Genomic DNA, 19,608 nt, shown 5'->3' with positions numbered 1-19,608 from the left:
TAAACTAGTGCACATCTTTATGCCCACAAGTCTCAGCACCAGATGAATGTTATCTCCTGGGATTTCCAGGAGGCTTTGTAATAGATTGGCAGCATAAACTGTGAACTGTACAGGAATTAAAAATGCTAGTTTGTAAACTGCCTGCTCTTGGTTAACTTTGAGGAGCAGACATACATACAGAACATACATTTGTGGCATAGACAAGCCTACACTTCTTTTAAAAGTTCAGTTGTACCAAAAAAGAGTTTTGTGATATTTAAATCTCAAGAGCACTCACAACTCATGGTGCTATGTTATGCTTTAGTTTAATGAAATAAATTACCAACAGAACTGACACATTGTTTCATGTGGAATAGTAGAAAAGGAAAGAAGAAAGCTTTTATTTCTTGAGGCACTGAGAAATAACCCTTCTGACTATCTTAAGTTTGTTACAATTGCAGACTGCAAGCTTGTTTCCAAGATCGAGAACAAGATCTAAGAAAGCGTTTGCTGACCTTTGCAGTAGCAGATACTGAATCCCAGTTTCCTCCTGTAAGCGCATATTTGCCACTGCCAATCCTGGCCAGAATCTCTTCTGGGGTATCATCTGGTCCATTTGCAAAAGGAGTGAATCTATTTTTTTAAAAAGAGGGGGAAAAAAGTATGGTGTAATTTGCACTTGCAGTCTCAAGCTGCACCAGGGGAAGTTTAGGCTAGAGGTGAGGAGAAAGTTCTTCACAGAGAGAGTTACCCATTGGATTGCGTGGCCCAGGAAGGTGGTGGAGTCACCATCCCTGGAGATGTTTAAGAGGGGATTGGATGTGGCACTTGGTGCCATGGTTTAGTAGTCATGAGGTCTTGGGTGACAGGTTGGACTTGATGATCCTTGAGGTCTTTTCTAACCTTACTGATTCTATGATTCTATGATTTCTAGGATCTAGTGCTAACTGCCATGGATTACAACAGGAATTTGATTCCAGAATGGACCACAGGTGTCACTGCTTTGTTTTCATTCAAAACATAATGTCCAGTGGTTCCACATATTAAGTTGTTCTGCAGAGCAAAAGACTGATTCCCTTTTTTGCCCCTAAATTTTTATTTTTTTTTTTAAGAAATGAAATGTTCTTTAAAGAAAAATAGAAAGGTTTTTACTTTTTAAATTGTTTTAACTCTGTTTTATTGCCAACAGAACTACCTTGATAATGGCAAGAAAGGATAAAAATAATAAAGCAGAAAAATTAGGATTTGGAACAGAAAAAAAGGAAAAGAAAAAAGAACCCTTTATAATCTGTTTTGCAATGCTTTGTTACCCATAATGTGCAAATTTATTGGGAAAAACAAATGACCTGCAATAGGTTACTTCCTGATCTAGACAGTCAGAAATTACTAGTAACACGCACCCAGTTTTACAAAATCAGTGTCACATGCAGAGGGTACACCTTTTGTCTCCATAAAGTGACACGTGATAGGATTTTTGCAGCTGACAAATTTGACTCTGCCACCTTCAACAGCTGTCTAGGTTTAAAAGAAGGGAGAATTTGGGCTTTTTCATTTTCCTTCCATCTATCTTTTCTATTTGGGACACTTGCCAGAGTGGGTTTTAGACCACTGAACCGTTGATTTGGCCACAGATTCCTACCCCACCTATTTTTCTCACTAGCAAGTTCAATTCCTCATGCTGTATTTTCTCATTTTCAAAAACTTTTCAAATTTCACAACAGTTCAACCCCAAGAGATATGTAATATTATTCCAATCTGTAACAAATCATGAAAGGTGCACTATGAGTTAAGGGCTGGCTAAAACTCCAAGGTTTGTCACTAGCTGCCTTAACAGGATCTCAGCCTTGTGCTCTAGTCCTGGCTGTCTGAGGCCTCCCTGCCTGCAGTGATACTGGGAAGAGAATAGCCATTTCATACTAACTCTCCTCTGGTAAGGAAGAACAAGATCATCCTTAAATGTAGTGGTGACACCTAAAAAGTAATTTTTTTTCAGTTGTTTGTATTACTTGTATATTCTCAGATAAAAGTGAGTTCCAAGTTAATGGCACCCATCAGCAAATTTAATATCCACTAAGTTGTGCAATTGATATTTCAAAGTCAAACATATTTGAAGATTTTTTTTTCACATTTAAAGAAGGAGCATTTTGAATATAACTAGCTAAACAAATATGACTGTGGGTAATGTGTGAATTTTATTGATGTTGGTTATCACTGCAGATCTGTGGCATTAGCCAAATAGAAACAGGTTTTGGGAGATTCCAGCAGACTGGGAGACTGCCCCACTAAGTCATAATACATTTCAGATACTGGGGAACATATTTGTACTCAGGAACAAAATAGATGGCATAGAAGCTCCTGGCACCTTTTCTAGAAACCACAGGGCAAGAAACATGAGTAACAGAAAGGCAGGGTCTTTGTTTTCTGTATAAATCTAGGAATTGATACAAGCTTCCTGCCACAGCTGAGTGAACATGAAGCAGATTAAAAGACTGTAAGGGGTCACTGAAAAATTTTGAGCTGCACTTAGGTACAATAAATGTGCACGTAACATACCCTGAGAAATTAAATTCAGGGGGCTGATAATTCTAGATTGGGTTTGCACACTGGTTCCCATTCATCCCAGCATGTCTTATTCTTATTCTTCACTGCTTGTTTCAATCTGTCTCTTTCTCTGGGTCGTCTTTTGTCAATATTTAACTTCAGACAGCACACTGATGGGGGTATTTTTGCCAAGTACTCTCCAGAAGTTCCTGCTCCTTGTTGTTCTTGGTGGTCTAGTCATTTACTTTCTGTCTTTTCTGCAGCATATTATCCACACAGCATCTGGAAACTATGCTTAGGTTTGTGTTTTGGTTTGTTTTTCTGTTAGCTTATAAATGTGCTCAGATACCTCAATTCCATGCTGCTAAAGTGGTGACTGAGCCTTTTAGGAGTCGGGGTCTGAGTGCATGCTTATGGGCACAGGCTGTTAAAATCCTGAACAGCTTTTAAAGTGTCAAAGAAATCTACGTGTTCTGGAAAAACTTATTCTAATTCTAGGTCTTGGCATCTATTTTCTTGCTTTGTGCAATGGAGCATATTTCTCAAAGGAGGCCATACAGTTTGCTGTCTCATCTGTGACTCCTTTTTGGCTTAGTGATGAAGTGCTGAGCCTACAGGAGACTGCTGGTCCAGAAAGAACTCTTCACTTACCCTGCCAACATGGTATACAGTAAGATCCCCAAGCTCCAGATGTCACAAGCTGCATCATAACCTTGTCGTTTAAGGACCTATGTGAAGGAAAGAGAAAGATGAAAATATGTTACCTGTATTCCTGATTTTTAGCTTATGATCTTTGAAAAGCACTGTTTAGTGGTTGTATCTGTTGACATTTCCAGGGCTTAACTGCATATTTAGCTTCAACAGGTGGCTGCCTCATGATCAAAAAGTTCAGTAGTGCTGTGAAGCAGAGTGAAACCCAGGCTGGAATGAGCTGGTTAGTGTTCATGCCTGGCATATCTGTCACCTCCACAGTGACAGAGATGAGTGTAGTTTGTTGGAGGCTCGGGTAGCCTTCTTTGACCATCTAACACACAGCAATGCAGAACAGTTTTTCAGTGGTCTAAAATGTTTCTTAAAAAAGGTCAGTAATACTGTGAAACACCTCCTCCTAATATAAAGGTTACCAAGAACTCTGCAGATGCAACAAGTGTAGGGCTGAGTGACAGTGGTATGTACGTCTGAGCTCAGTTTAAATTTGGTACAACAATGGATACATACTGTCACATATCTAATGTCAGATTAGTGGAGATGCACAACAACTGTGAAGAAAGCTAAAAGGCTTATTTTTATCTTCTGTAAAAGTGGCCACATTTAGATTGCATGTAACAGATAACAGGCTTAAACTTGATTCCTTTTTCCTATGGGGAAACTCATGGCAGATATCTGACAAGTAGGTTCAATATTGGTAGAGGATAGTGAATTACAGCAGTAAGGGTAAAATCTAGATTTCATTTATGCTAGTGCACACTAGAAGAAATGCCTATTTGTGTCAGTGCAGGTCCAAGTGGAAATGAAGTCACCAACTGAGGCAGCATTTTTGAGATTAGAGGAAGAACTTTGTTTCTGTTTAGCTCAGAAAAGCCCATGGACCATCTCCAGATCTTCCACTTGCTCATAAAATCAAACTAATATTCTGTTTATGGAGTTCTGGTGCACAAGAAGAGTTTTGTCCCCTTCTGAGGGATCAGTAATTATTATTATTTTTTTTTTTTTGTAAAAGCACAGGAAAAAGGAATGTACCAATTCAGCAAGGTTTTATCTGACCTGCAGCCTTATTACCCAGGAGTGATTTCAGCTATCCTGAAAATCTACTACAGGAAAGACCAGGCCCTGCTAGGAAAAAAACCAGTTTCACAAAATGTTGCCTTGACAGATTTTACAAATGATGAGTGATAAAGCAACCATCTGCCAGGCATGCTACTGAGCTACCTGAAAAAAACCAACCAACCAAAAATCTCAGCCAACCAAAATGAAATAAACAAAAAAACAACAGAGAAAAAGGTCCTGTTGACAAAGATGGTTAAATTCTGTTTCTGCCTCTCTCTCCTGCACATCATATTCTCTCTGGATGCTTTGTTTTCTTTAGTTCCTACATCTGTTTCCCCTCTAGAAAAGTTAGTTATTATGAGAGAAACTTTTTTTTTGCTATTTGACAAACTCAGCTGCTTCTTGTTTTGCCTGTGAGACTGAATATGTAATGTTTATCTTTCGGTGCGGCCATTCTCATTGCTTCTTGGATAGTTACATTTTCATTGCCATTGCTATCTTCCTCCAATAACCAAGGACAATCTCATCCAAGGCAAATGATAGAAATATGAGGCAGTGATGATATTTAGTAGTGCAAGGTATCAAACAAGAGGTTAGACAACCCCAAGAGGATGGGCAGTTGTTACTGTGTGCTTTTACCCAGTTTGCAAGAACTCTGCTAGATAACAGGGACATTCACTCCATGCCAGTTCCTAGGAAAAAATTAGCTGGTATTAACTTGTTATTGACAGCAACTTCATTACATAGGTGACAAGAAGGTCTACTAAGAGTTATCAGTTAGTGACACTGCTATTTGAAAATGTCTCCAGCAGGTCTGTGCAACTGTGGCTAAAGTGAGAACACTGAGATGGCAGGAACAAGTTTGGGAACCCTTGGTCAAAAAGATTTGTGTCTAATCTAAGGGGCAGATATCATCAAACAGTGACAGATATATGTCTTAGGATGGAGCTTTCCAGAAGGTACAGTTGTGTCTTGCTCAAATGAATACTGGAGAATTTACCACTCATGAAGGGATTTAGGTCACCTCAAGAATTTGGTGGAATTTGAAATCCAGCCACGAGCTGGTTCTTAGAACCACATATGGCAGGACATTGAGATGATGTGGAAAAAACTTTCTCTGGATTCATCCAGTTCTGACAATGGTTCAGGTATTTACCCAATCCCCTTTCATTTCCATAGGCTTTGGTTTATTGGATTAACGATGTTATGAATATAGGCTTTTCTCAGTTGTGGCACAAACAGGGATGCCTATAGGTGTGAAAGCTAAGAAATGATCTCACAACTTCAAATGCTGAAACAGTGGTTCTTCACAAATTTCGAGGAAAACTGCAGATAAACTATTTTTGTTTTATTCAAAAGGACCCTACCCCATCAACAGAGAAACAGCAGGCTATTTTTTCTCCTCACTCATCCTGGGTCTGCACTCCCTGCATGCAACGTGACTCGCACTAGGTGGCAGCCAGCGTGCATCTTTCTCCAGGGAGCCTTCATTTCTGCTCCTTCTCAGCTCAACCCCAAACTAAACGTTTCCAAAACAAAGGAAGATTCAGGTGAGCCAACGTCCTCCTTTCTCTGCCACTATCCTCTTGCAACATCAGCTCGGCTGACATTCTGCTGCATTGTTTTGTTTCATGTGTGTATGGCAGATGTCGCAGCAGGACCAAGACAAGGAATGTGAAAGTCACGTCTAGGCTGAAGGGCAGCATTACATCACAGGTAAAATGTACAAGCACTTAAGGCTTTATGTAAGCTCTCTGCCAGTTCTGGTAATGTTTCAATCTCCAGCACTGTCTTAGCAGGCACTGTCTCGCTCATCACAAATGTCTAAGAGTGTGAGTTCTGCTTTCAGTTCCAATCATAACAGCCTGATCTGAAACTGCACTGGGCTGGCAATGTTTGTGACTACAGACTCTATACAAAATAGCCCATCATGGAAAATAGCGGCACCTATTTTAAGCACATTGTATCTTGGAGAAATACTCAGTGCTTTAAACCTTGCAAACATGATTGTATATTTTTTTTTGGTCTAGAAATTGAACTATTGTGGTGACACAGATTTTTTTTTTTTTTTATTTTGATAAATTTTAAATAGCTCATTCCAGTTTCTAAAATGAAAATCCAACCAAACAGCAATAAAATAACAAACCCATCGATCTTGGCAATGGAAGCATTTTTTCTGGAAAAAAAAAATAAATTTGCTTTGAATTTATAGTGCCCTGGTAATGGTCTCAATTTAACAAATTCTCCTTCTGGCACTGAAAATCTGTGACTCCTGTAACTACTGATATCATGAAAGGACACCATTCTTCTCATCCCAGTTACATATCATGCAGATGAACACTGGATGGGGAAGAAAAGTCTGCTGAATGATACTGAGAGACAGGAGTATTTGACAGCAGAGGACAGATGAAGTATTGAAAGAGTAGTTCTGTATTTTGTTTATAAGGACTATAACAAACAGAGAACTGCACATCTGAAGTCGTGCATTGCACATATGAAAATAGCTGATAAGCCTTGCTCCAAGAAATGGACCTCTTGCTCCTCCATTGGAGCACAACAGCTGTGAATACTTTAAGGTCAAAATCACAGCAAACAGCCCAAGTCAGTCAAACAGCTGTGAGACCCAAACCCTCCTATTTGGGGCTGAATCAAAGGAACACCATTTAGCAATGATGCAAAGCCACCTGTCCCTACACTTGAGGCAGCCTATTTGAGCTGCTTCTGTCTCCCTGTCTGTGAAAACAGTCCTTTCTTGCATGACAGGAGGGATTGATACTAGGGAAGAAAGTTTTCTGTAGCTCAATGAAGTGAACAATAAAGCTCCCACGACTTCAGCATGGTAAGGATTTAATGCACAGATTTTTCTTTTGAGTCTTATTTCTGACATGAAGATTTCCCTCTTAAACTTTATTCTGTTCTGATACAGTGCACTAGAGAGCAAAAATCTGAGCAGAAGCACCTAGAGAAAACCACTATTTATTCTAATAATGAGCCAAAGCATTTTGTATGTCAGTCTAAGACAGACAGCAGTTTCTGTCGGAAGCAAACTGCCCTGACAAGATGGGAAATGGGAAAGTTAGGGTAAGAGAGCCTGTGCAAATGCTGGTAGTCTGGTTTCTGCCTTCTACCCCTTGTAAAGGCAGCAAGGAAAAGGAAGGGAGGGAGGAAGGACTGCTTCCTAGGACTGGCTTATTGTTCGTAGCTTTGAAATGCAATCCTACCTCAGGAGCCACAAAGTTGGCCGTATAGCAGGGAGTCATGAGCAGCCCATTCTCAGCTCTCAGTTGCTTGGCAAACCCGAAGTCACAGATCCTGATGGAGTCTGGGTTTCCTGACTCATCCATGTAGAGGATATTACTTGGCTTGAGATCTCGGTGCACCACCTTAACAAGAAAGCAGGGAGTAACAAGTGAAGAGAGCATTCAGGGAGCTTCAGACTTGGCTGCCGCAATTTCTGGTCTGCTGGTTGAGATAACCCAACAGCCATGCCAAAAATATTTAAGTTTTGGAGAAAAGTAGTTCAAAAACCTTGGGTAACAAAAGAAAAAATAGAAAAACCAAAAAACACCCCAACAACTTAAAGCTGGTTAAAATAAGAAAGAAAGAACATGTTTGATAACTGCTGCTGGTGCGTTAAGAGGGAGGCTGCTGCTCTAAACGGGACACCTTTCCTGAGGGTTGTCAGAGGAGGTTGCTGTATAAGCACCTCAGTGTCAGAGTCTCCTGGAACCTGATGATCCTAAATACTTGGATGAAAAGTGAAAAAGAAATCCTGTCATGGGGGAATTCAGTTAGGGTCTTGTGATACTGTCCACATGAATGGCTCACACCTGAAGGCAGGGATTAATTTTTTTCCCTAATTTGAAACTGCATCCACAAAAAACCTTTCTGTGAGCACACAACTTCAAGTGACTGTGTTTTACTAGATATGCTGTGTTTTGGTGGTGGGAAAACAACCTTTATTTGTTATAGAAAGATTTAAAAAATAGCATGAAACTACAAAAGCCCAAGCACAAAATGTGCTTGTCTTAACCATGAAACAGGAAAAGCAGCAAGTATTTGACTAGTCATCCAAACTGCTTGTCCCTGAAAAGAACAAAATGAGAGATTAGATTTAAAAGCCAGCTCTTTAACAGTATGTCAGAAGCCTTCCTCATCAGCTGCTCAAACTGCCACCTCAACTGGAAAGATAAGCATTTGATTTTCTACCCATCTGCTGGTTCAACTATGCTATACGAAATTCTGTTAAAAGATCAGGTATTGCAATAACGACTGCAATAAAAAGTAAGTAAGTAATATCTCAATAAGATACATGAACTTGAAAATCAGTGTAGTTTGGGAATAAGAATACCATTTCAACACACTGCAGCTCAGTTGAGGAATGGCTAAAGAGTCTAGAACTCTTATTTCAGGAGAAATAGAAAGATTTATGTTTTTGGGAGAAAGGTTTTTGATGAAAAAACGCAAAACCATAGTCATTTGCCTTTTCTAAAGTCAGATTTTAAGATAGCCAAACCAAGCAATTCTTACACCCTGAGAGTGCAGGTAATCCACAGTCCTGGTGATAGTGCACAGCACAGCACTGGCCTCTCGCTCTGAGAAACACTTTTGCCGAAGAATGCGGTCCAGGAGCTCACCTCCCCGCATCAGCTCCATCACCAGGTACACATATTTCCCATCATCATAGACCTGTAAAAGCAACAGAATAAATATATGTTTTGGACCCATTAGCTTGGTAAAGGTTGGTCCTTTTATGACAGGTTTGGCTGCTTTTATGAAATGTTGTTAGAAGAAAATGTCAGCTAATGTGTGGGAAATGTGCTTAACAAAAGACAAGGAAGTTTTATAAATTGACTTAATCAACACTTCTCATGTCTGTAGCAACTTGCTAATTTGTCCACACAGAAATGTAGCTTTCCTGATCTGCTATGGTGTCAGCAGAGTAGACCAAGCTGCTAAAAGCAGCTCCACTTCACACCGTCTGAAATGACTGTTGGCTCTCACCCAAGACTCCTTTGCAGTAGTGTTCTCTCTTTTCACTTCTACAGGGTAACATTTGCCATTTCAAATATCAATATTTTCCTTTGACTCATGATCAGCTAAATGAACTGTATTATCCTGTTGGCCATGACCTGCTTCAGCTACAATAGAGCTTATATTTACAATTCTGATGAACACAGTGTTGACATCAGCTACAGTGTTGACATCAGCTACAAGATCTATTTACCATTAATGTCAATTGCAAGGGATAAAAGACGTATTTTGTCTGAATTGGAAGACAGACATTTTCATGTCATAATCCTTTGTCTGGACTGCAAAAATAGGCAGTGTTATAGTCATCAGTGCTGTATGTTTTGGAAAGGAACATAGAACCTTTTTTTTTTTTGTCAGAGATGTTAAGATACTCATTAATGCTTATGAATTAGGTGAGTTTCCTGAGGGTATGTAAATAGAAATTTTCCATATACTTCTCTCAGGTCTGAATCATAGTGTATTAGCCACTGACACCAGCAGGAATTTTTTTTCTGTAAACTCAGAATTTGACATGGTGTGGACAATCTTAGATGAGACAGCAGGCAGTGTATGTAAAATGTATGGCTAAATGTCATTACTGCACGTAAGCACAGCAAAGGCTGGTCCTCATATAAAATGCTGAAGAAAGATACCTTCATATCTTCTCAGGCTGCTTGAGTAGAAGGTAAATTCCTGGCATTAAAACACTCTTGGGGGAAACTCTAATGACTTTGTGAGCTCTCCTCATCCCAACACAGCAGATACCATAGGCTGTATAGAAACAGCTGCCACTCATGAAAGAGCAGTCCCTTCCCAGCAGCACCAATGCAGGTGCTGTTGTTAGTTGCTCTGAAATACCAAACTAGAGAGATCTTGCTTCTAAGAAGAGCTGCAGAAGCAAACACAATTTGTTGCTCCCCAAGACTCTGCCTCTTTGGTTTTATTTACAGTTGATTAGACAATCATTGCAGAATGTATAACCTGACCAGTCTTTCTAACTGCTATTCAGTAATTTAAGTCTCATTTCTTCTCTTGATTTCAGTGGGTCTGGTTTTAGCTCTGAACTTCAACTGAAGAATTTTCCAGACATGGACTGGTAGGTGAGCCTGACCGTAATGTGGAAATCATTTAACAAAGTGCTCAAAGACTACTCACATCTTTAAGAGTAATAATATTTGGATGCTGTCCATATCGCAAGAGGATCTCAATTTCTTCAGAGGGGTCTCTCTTGCTCTTATCAATTATCTGGAATAAATGAAGCATAAAGTAGTAAGATACTGGCTAGCAGCATTAAGCACAAACCAAGCAATTTCTGCAGTTTAAACAAATTAATATTTAAAATTCTTCAGTTAATCATTACTGTAGGAGAGGACAGCTCTGTTGTTAACAAGGATAAACGCCTGGCTGATTGAGTATGCATTTTTTTATGGCTTAATTATGGTGATACAGATTTAAACACATGTTTAGAATTTTATACCTCAGGTATAATAGTGCATACTTGAATACATATCAGAGGTCAGTCACGATGACTGGCATGCATTTGCAGTGATAATGATGGTCAGCAGTTGTCCATGGTTGAGGTGTGCATTTGAAGCCATATCAGTGATTTGATTTTGAACTAACAGCAGTGTGACACGTGACAGTGCAAGAGCGAGCTGATGCATGTAGGTGGCTGTGGTCCACATTTGAATAAATGAAGAAAAAAAAATCTCAAGAACAAGTGAGTAGGAAAAAAATTCTATTTGCAATTTCTCCTTAGAATAGTTCTGTCCACCCAGCTTAGTTGAGAGATTCTCAAACAAAAAATGAAACCCCAACTCCTTTTAAATACAGCCATAGTCACTGCTTGTGTCCCACTCAACCTCCTTGGCTAAACTAATTCAGCTCCTTTCATATTAACGGAGTTATGTATGTGCACCTGTTAGGACCTGCCTAGCTTGTACAAACCAGCAGAATGTACTGCAGCAAGTATCACTACCACTGCATGAAGTGCTACTAGCACTATGGTACGGTAGCAAGCACTATATTCCAGATTCCTTTTCTGTTGTATTTTCCCGTGGAAGGTAATATGCAGAGCTGTGGAAAATTTTAAGCAACTATTAATAATGCAGGCCTTTAAAAATGCAGGTCTTAAAAATGCAGGTCTTAAAAAAATCCAAACCAAAAATACTCTCAGCCATTGACATTGGCTCTACCATAACCTGAAGCAGTCTGCTACTGCAGTAGATGATATGTAATGCTACTAATTCCTAATATGCCATATAAATATAAATCACAAGACAGTCCTGCTGAATATGCATGATTTTTACTTTAATGTATGCACAAGCTGCCGTACAGTGATTAAATGGACAGGCTGCCCCCAAACCCACCACAAATCATAGTCAGAGCTGTGAAGGGCCCTGCCAAATTTCTCTCAGTCCCTGGGCAGTCTGTCCAGACAGGCCAGAACAATTTTTTCCTTCACAATGAGAGATTATCACCCTGATGTTGCATCTCTTCAGCATGCCTGTTCCTGGTCCATGACTGATGAAGCAGCAAAGGAGGTGGCTGCTGCTACTTTAGCACATATCACTCTTCAGTTCAGACTGCCTGGTGTATGCAGCTTCTTTATTCATATGCTGCAATGGCCATGGCAGTTCCCTAAATATCCCCCATAGCTCCACTGTGCTACTGAGTTTTGCTGGTCTTTCTCTTCAGAAAGTGTTTTGGTGTATTGTTAAACCCACACTAGAATGTCCAAAGAGAAAATGTCCCATGTCAGGGTGGTTTGGCCACTGATCACTGCCTCCCTCAGCACCTAGAGGAGTCTGCATCACAATATAAGGTGCTACACCCCCAGAACATCTACAAATCTTATCCCATCTTAGTGCCAGAATGAGCTGTGGTCAAATATAGGCCCAGTGCTCTTTACTGAATACAGGGGCTCAGGAAGAGGCATTGTGGGATTCCAGTGACATTCATAAGCAGTTCTGAGATTCTCAAAAAATATCAGATTAAGTGAATAAAGTTATGTAAGTGAAAAGGCAGCGGTTTTGCTAGACAGGTGTTAAATATGCCTTTTTCTGCAGCTGTATTTTTCAGTGCAAGTGTTGCTGGAGAAAAAGCAGGCTCTGAGCACTTGTGCAGGTGCAGCAGGAGAGAGGCAGAATGGAGGCAGCCCCAGCACAGCTCTCTCTGCATGCTCATCAGCCAACTGCTGGACTGCTTGGTGTCCCAGCAAAAGCACATGGCTTCTTAGGTAGCAACCAATTTCTTCTCCTGAAGAACCCAGACTCCAGCAGCCTGCCAGCAGCACCCAGGCTGCTGGGTGCAGAGTCCACAATCATGGTTAACATCTCATCCACAATCCTACATGCTTATCTACATGCACATTCTCCTCCCAGGAGTGGATCAATGCCAAGATATATGAAGCAGCGTGAACCATAATTTGGAAAGTGGTCACTAAATCAGACAGTGATTTCCAGAGAAGGTGAGGGAGGCATTACAAAGTCTAACCATGGTTGTACTCTGCCTCCTGGAAACAAACCAAGGCACTCTTCTAGCTAGTCCTTTCCAAAGGGGATCTGGCAAGCTTCTGCTGGCTCCTCGTGGCTGTGTTCCCATTGTGCTGAGCTCTGGTGCCTCCCTGGGCTCTCCCAGGGTGTGGGTAAAGCCTTGCTGAAATTACTACAGCAACTGCATAGACGGTATGTATTTATAGTTGCTTGTTGCAGTTTTGTGAAGATATTTGTGTGCCTCCAACTGCATAGATAAATCTATCTATAAATCTAGTTATGCCATTAGCAGATGTTAGAGCCCTCAGCTGTTTAATACCACCCACCAGCTAAGACATAAAGTCTTCACAGCCCTGCCAAAGAAATGGTATGTGTGAACACTTCCTAATCAGCTTTGGGCAGAATTAGCCCCATTACTGCAAACTTCCTTTTCAAATTGAAATTAACCTGGGTAACCTTGTTCAAGGAGAATGTCTGCATTTCTCACACTACACTACTCCATCACTACAGTGGTATGATTGGAAAAAGGCAAGAGGTAGGAGGTGACAATTTAACTGCCTTTGCTGTCTGGAAAATAAGCAGTCTAAAAGAAAGAATGAGAGAAAAGCAACAGAGTGAGAAAGAAGACAGAAAAGAAACATGAGATGCACTGATGAGAATAGCAGTGATGTGGGCTTGAGGAGAAAGGATGGGGCTCTTGCCAGACTAAGCTGGAGCTAGCAGTAAGGAAACTGTGGTCAGTAGTTGGGTCTTTCTGTGCTGGGGAGAACTTTATGCATCTTTAATGAACAACCATGATTGCATTCAAACATTTTCTTGGCTCTGACTTTATTTTTCCTTTAAGCGAAACAGGACATTAAAGTTCTGCCTAATCACACCAGCTGAAATGAGCAAGGTAGCTATCTACCTTCTTGGGGAAATCAAGCTAAATGTACCTGCTACTGGCACTGTGGTTTAGCCTTTAACACTGTGGTGTGTGCCACTGCCGTAGACTGCAGCAAAAGTTCTATTTTGTTTTAGTGGATTTTTTCTACAGCATCCACCACAAAAATGGGAAAGCATTACAGGCACACCCTGCAGCAAGGGCATGGATAATAACTAGATGGTGGGGCTTTGTATGAGGAGCTTAAGTGAATCATGCTGCTGGGGCATAAGGTGTGCTCTTTTTGCCTCCAGTTCTGAATGGAACCAGCATCTGCCTTTTTCTCAGCTGCCCTGAATGATCTTTCCTAGCAGCTGAAAAAGTGTGAACTGAGGCAGCTGAGCCACTGGTATGATCTTAATCTGCTGCTCTGGCAACAGCAAAAGAAATTTCAGCAAAAGGTTAGGGCACTGCAATACCTTAAACTGGCTCTGATGAGGTTGCCAGTGTGTTTAGCCAGTGGGATTGCCTAAAGATTCTTTTGATCAGCACCAGTGAACTTATGAGGGCTTTGTGGAAAAAGCGTGCAGTAGAAAGGGAGGTTTATGTACTTTTTAAAAGCTGCTTTCTCTATTACATCCTTTGAAATTTTTTCTGAAGCTTGTTTGGAGTGTAAGCATGAGTTAATCACATTTAGGAAGAACCATGTAACATGACATGATGTGATGCTTCCTGCAGAAATCCTTTCCTTTTGGGGCAGAGGAGGGATGGGCAAAGGGAGCATTAATTTTGTGTCTCTTTGCATATTATGCCTACGCTGTATCTGTAATATATTTTAAAATTCAGGACAGGTCTTGTGGAATTAAATATAGGTGGGATTCACAACCCTTCTGAAGAAAGGAAGTGCAACAATATGTGTAGAGGTTTTAACCTGACAGTTTCATTTACAATATTAATTTTAGTTGTCACAGAGATAGTGCTCTACACTTCTGTGCTGCTGGAAAATGTACAGGTTTCCATTCCAGTAATACTTCCTTCTAAAAATAAGCCCTATTCATACCAAGCATCTGTTTTAATTTGGTGAGTTGGTTTTTTTGTTTGTTTTGGGTTTTTATGTCATATTACTCAAGCGGGATGAAAATCACTGCTGAAAGGCTAACATTATTTAAAAGGACATGATATAATTCTACATTTACGATCTTTCCAAGGAGAACTCTTCCAAGCTTAATAGCTTCTGAGGGACTATTTGCTGTGCTATTAATTTTGATGAGCTCTGGAGATTCATTCCCACCATCCATGCTTGAATATTAAAAGAAACAGACCTAACTACCAATGCTTTTCTGAAGTAAGCACTGGCCATCACATCAAACTGTGTGGGTGAGACATTAAACTTGCTGCACAAAGAACATGCCCACTCTCTGCCAGTGTTTGCCAACTTAGCCCTTCTAAGCTGCCAATGGCAACTGCACTGCAGTACTTATTAATTAGCATTTATACAGTAGCACACATTTTCTAAACAATGCAGAAATATTAACCAATTTTATTCCACTAGCACCTGTGAAACAGAAAAGTTCACTTTAGAGAAAAGTCTGCAGTTTTGAAGGCAGAATAGTTTGGTGGGAAAGGCTCTGCATTGCATTGTGGTCGGCTCTCTTCAATCCTAGCATACGTCCTTGGATCAGACTGATGAGTTTTCAGTCTGTAAAATGACCCCAGTGCTACTTGCACTGTTTTTTACCAAAAGCTTCAGGGATGGAAACCAAAATATCATATTTAGATCTTTATAAAAGGGGAAATTATTACATCAAATTGGAAGACAAATACGAGAAACATGGTTTAAACAGCCCCACAAGAGAAATAGAGCCACAGAGGACCAAATTATGTCCAAAATATGTTGGCATTTGGCAAGTGAGCTACCAAAGGGAAACATGACATTACTAAGCTGTAGAAAAAATGCTGCTTCCTAAGTCTCAGAAAAGATCTAGTTAGCAGTAAGAAATACTACCATCTCATGTTCTTCAGAAGCTCAGCTATGCCAAGGAGAGAGACACAGTTAGCTTCAAGACCAAATGGGAAGGATGCTGAAGGAATCCTTATGCCAGAGAGGATGTACAAACATTGCACATCTAAGATTTGTTCTGAATCTGAGTTTAAGATGTGGTCAGCACAACTTTATTTATATCTGCCTCTGTTTATTTTGTTAAGACTTAATCAATGCCTTGATCCCATTTACCCAAAAAAGTCACCAGCCAGCAATGACTCTTGCTGCTACAAACAAACTTGCTGCTTGTAGAAGCACTCATGGCACTCCTGGCTCTCTGCCCTGCTTTCCTGCAAGTCCTTCAGGCACAGACCAGCACAGCACTTGGTACTGGCCTAACCTTTCTGAAGCTGTAGGTTCAAGGTTCTGCTTCTAATGAGCAATGCCTCAGAGAATTGACTGATTTCCATGAAGGAATATCTGTCAGAAACCTGACTAAGCCCCAATCTTGAAAAATGAGGAACACATGTAAAATATGCTAACCTCCTTCCTGATGTGGTGAGTGAAATTGTGGCCAGCAGTCCTGGTCCAGTATGGAAGTCAGGCCCTTTGATAAAGTTGTTTGAAATGGGAAAAAATACAAGAAAGCCTTCAAAAATATTCTCACAGATAAGATGTAGGATTCTCACAGACAACTTTCTCCACCATTCCTTTGCAACATCATCCATATTACTGTAAGTCATTTTTTGTTTCCACCATATCAAGAGGACACTAGTCTGTGCTGTTTGTCATCTCCTTGAAGAATTGGTTTTACTGACTGCTGTCACTGTCAGACCTTTTTTCTGAAACTCCTCTTTTTAGCTTCAAGACATGCTCTCTTGTCTTGCTGTCTTCAGCACCCAAATGGCTGTCATCCATAATTTTTATCACCTTTGAGATATTTCTCTGTTTTGATCATATCCCACCGGACTCTTGTTTGTCTTACATCATATTTGTAGCTCTCTTGACAGGGCTTGACTTGTAATTTTTGCATATTTTCTGATACAGATTTTCTGTAATTTCTTTATACTCTGTGCTAAACATGGATATCAAAATAGCACGTGTTCCCATAGGGTTTCCTAGTCCTACCACACAAGTAGTTTAGTAGTCCTAATATGGAAGCCAAGACAGAAATATTTATAGATTTGCTTTTCAATAGTATTAATAAAACTTTAACTAGACTACCAAGATATGTATGCAATGCTTGTCTGATGCTGATATTCAAATCCTCATATTTCAGTATTATGAATTACTTGAGTATATGGAACAGCTTCATTACATAGCATTCAGGTAATGAAAGTAAACAGGGGAGACTGCAGTCAGATATTGATTCTATAAAATATTGAAAAGTAACTTAAAGAATCATCATTTTGATTTTGGAGAGGCAAGAGATATTATCTTCCTAGATAATTTTGTAAGCCATCTCAGGGAAGAGCAAGAACTGTCAGAGGCTTATGGAAGCACAAGTTCTTCACCAAGTGAGTTGTTTGTCATTGGAATGGGCTGCCCAGGGAGGTGGTGGAGTCACCGTCCCTGGAGGTGTTCAAGAGGAGATTAGACGAGGCACTTGGTGCCATGGTCTAGTCATGAGGTCTGTGTTGATGGGTTGGACTCGATGATCCTCGAGGTCTCTTCCAACCTTAATTATACTGTGATACTGCAATACTTCTATTTCCCTTTAGTTGGGTAGCAGGTTTTTTAGTAAGGGTTTTTTTTTTACATCATATTACATACTTCCTCACAATAATTTTCCCTCCATGTGTAAGGTGTGCTAGGGCCATAGTCTCATCCATACAAACCTTACCGTGACAGCTATCCAGCAAAGTCAAGAGGAGTTTGCATGGTTAGGAATTGAATGCCAACTGAAACAGGGCCTCAGCATAACCATTCAGTCCATCCTCTCTCTCGCAGAGACATGTTACTACTCCGCTCCAGCAGCAAGTAACTTCTGCTAAACTTTCAAAGTAAATTTAAAGGCGATGCATTTACCAATGGCTCTGATCTGTAGATTTCTGCACGTACCCTGGGTCCTGACCCCTGTACCATGTTCTGGTGCAGACAGAAGCAACTGGATGAGCAGAGGATGAGCATGTGCTGTTGTTGACAAGCTGGCAGGCTCCAGGCCAAGAAATCAGAAGTTATCCAGCAAGCTTTCCACTGACTTGCCTATTAAAATATTGATATATCTATCCATGTTCCATCCGACACTGAGTACCTCCCAAACAGACAAAATCAGACACAAATTCTCCCCTGAAAATTTCAGTCTGTTTCACTTTAGGGGAAAGTCACTTTAGTGACTTTCTATGGTTAAAGAGAAATAAATCTAAGCAAATATCTCTAGACCTACAGACATCGTGATTGTCAAGGAGATTTGATGACCTTTGGACTGTTTTTCATACTTTTTCCTCCTTTTCTTGCTTCAATAAATAAAGCTATATAAGTTTAGGATTTCTATTTTCTTTAAAAGAATTGCAAAAGAGTGCACCATGCTACAGCCAATCTTAGAAGACTACTTTTTTTATTATTCACTCTTTGTGCATTCAGTACTAAACTCCTGACATAACCATAGTATAGGTTATAGAGAAAATGTTGTAGAAAACTAAATACCACTGTGTGACCTCCTGTCTTTTGAATAGCAAGGTATTTTATCTACTTAAACCAAACCTCCTAAAAACAAGTACACCAAGATTTGGAATATCCATGAAGGGGAAAATGAAATTTAAAGAAACAATTAAACAACTCTGGAATTTATACAGCTTTTGCTGTCACTCACTGTTATTATCAAATAAATAAAGGTATATAGAAGCCTGATGTCACAGGCCTGCTAAAAACAGCTCTCAGGATTTACTGACATCTATTTATTGACAGTACATTGATATCACATCTACACAGATACTGCGCTTTTATAGCTAATTAAGATGTACCTTCTCCCCAACCAGCACATACCAAAACATGCTGAGATAGATATACTTCCAATGCTTCATAATTACCCAGATTATATATATATATATTAGCGGTAGGATTTACTAGAACTCTAGCACAAATTAACCTGTATCCCAGAGGCAGACACAGGCTGCAAAAAATTGGCTTTGCTCACAGCTGTGGAACATTTGAAGCTAAATACTTGGTTAGTACATTACAGAGATAGGAAAAACTCATGAAATTCACATGTGCTTTGAGGTCCAAATTCCACTGTAATATTGGCATCTGCAAAATTGGACTCTCTCCACTATATGTATACTCTCCTTTTACTCAGTTGTTTACTCTAAAAACATGGAAGGACTGGACTGACAATCTGTAAGGCTTAACCAGTTAGATATTCTTTTACCTGAAGAAGAAAAGAGTTGGCATCTGGCACCCATGACACCCATCTCTGAAATGTTTGGGGCAGTAACCATACTGGGAGTAGAAAAGGCCATAGAAACAGCAGTTTCTAGTTGGCTATTATCCATCATTAATCTTTCCTGGGTGTAAAGAGTCAAACTAAATAGGGAAATCTTTAGAAAAAGGGGGATGCAATCTGGTCCTTTGCAAATTTACTTAATCTGGCACCCTTAAGAAGTATATCTGACAAGCCATCTTGAAAGCTTCTCTACAAATAGGTATCCATGCTCAAAATCATGGCAAAGGCTTTAAATAAAGAAAAACTTTAGGAATACACTAATTGCACCAAATCTTGGGCAGATTTTGAAAAATCTGATTCACTAAGAACTCTGAACTTCAGCACTCACTTTGTCTTCCAAATGAGAGCTCTTGCGTTGTTTAGGCTTCCATTGCAGATTTTCTTCCATCCACAGAAATCTTTCCCACCTGCTCTAGCATCATTCTTTTACTTAATTGACTTATTTTCTCCAGACACTGATATGACTGAAGTAGTTTGATCAGATTTTTCTTTGCTTCTGACCTCACTGTCACATACACATGTGAAGTTT

General features: G+C 39.9%; 1 protein-coding gene across 1 annotated transcript in view; it reads right to left on the bottom strand.

The window, feature by feature from the left end:
• RPS6KA2 (ribosomal protein S6 kinase A2) overlaps positions 1-19,608 on the bottom strand; it is a 179,655-nt gene that overhangs the window by 3,308 nt on the left and 156,739 nt on the right. The window contains exons 15-19 of the mRNA XM_068169570.1: positions 10,456-10,545; positions 8,818-8,976; positions 7,509-7,670; positions 3,172-3,248; positions 495-612 (exon numbers count right to left, since the gene is read on the bottom strand). Coding sequence (XP_068025671.1) covers positions 495-612; positions 3,172-3,248; positions 7,509-7,670; positions 8,818-8,976; positions 10,456-10,545 — 606 coding nt within the window. The remainder of the gene's footprint in view (positions 1-494; positions 613-3,171; positions 3,249-7,508; positions 7,671-8,817; positions 8,977-10,455; positions 10,546-19,608) is intronic.

This window comes from Melanerpes formicivorus, unplaced genomic scaffold (genome assembly GCF_026170545.1).
Source record: "Melanerpes formicivorus ecotype bairdi unplaced genomic scaffold, bMelFor1.0.p_v2 SCAF_199, whole genome shotgun sequence".
Classification (NCBI taxonomy): domain Eukaryota; kingdom Metazoa; phylum Chordata; class Aves; order Piciformes; family Picidae; genus Melanerpes; species Melanerpes formicivorus.
Note: the sequence above shows the minus strand (reverse complement) of the source record. Positions and strands in the feature narration are given on the sequence as shown.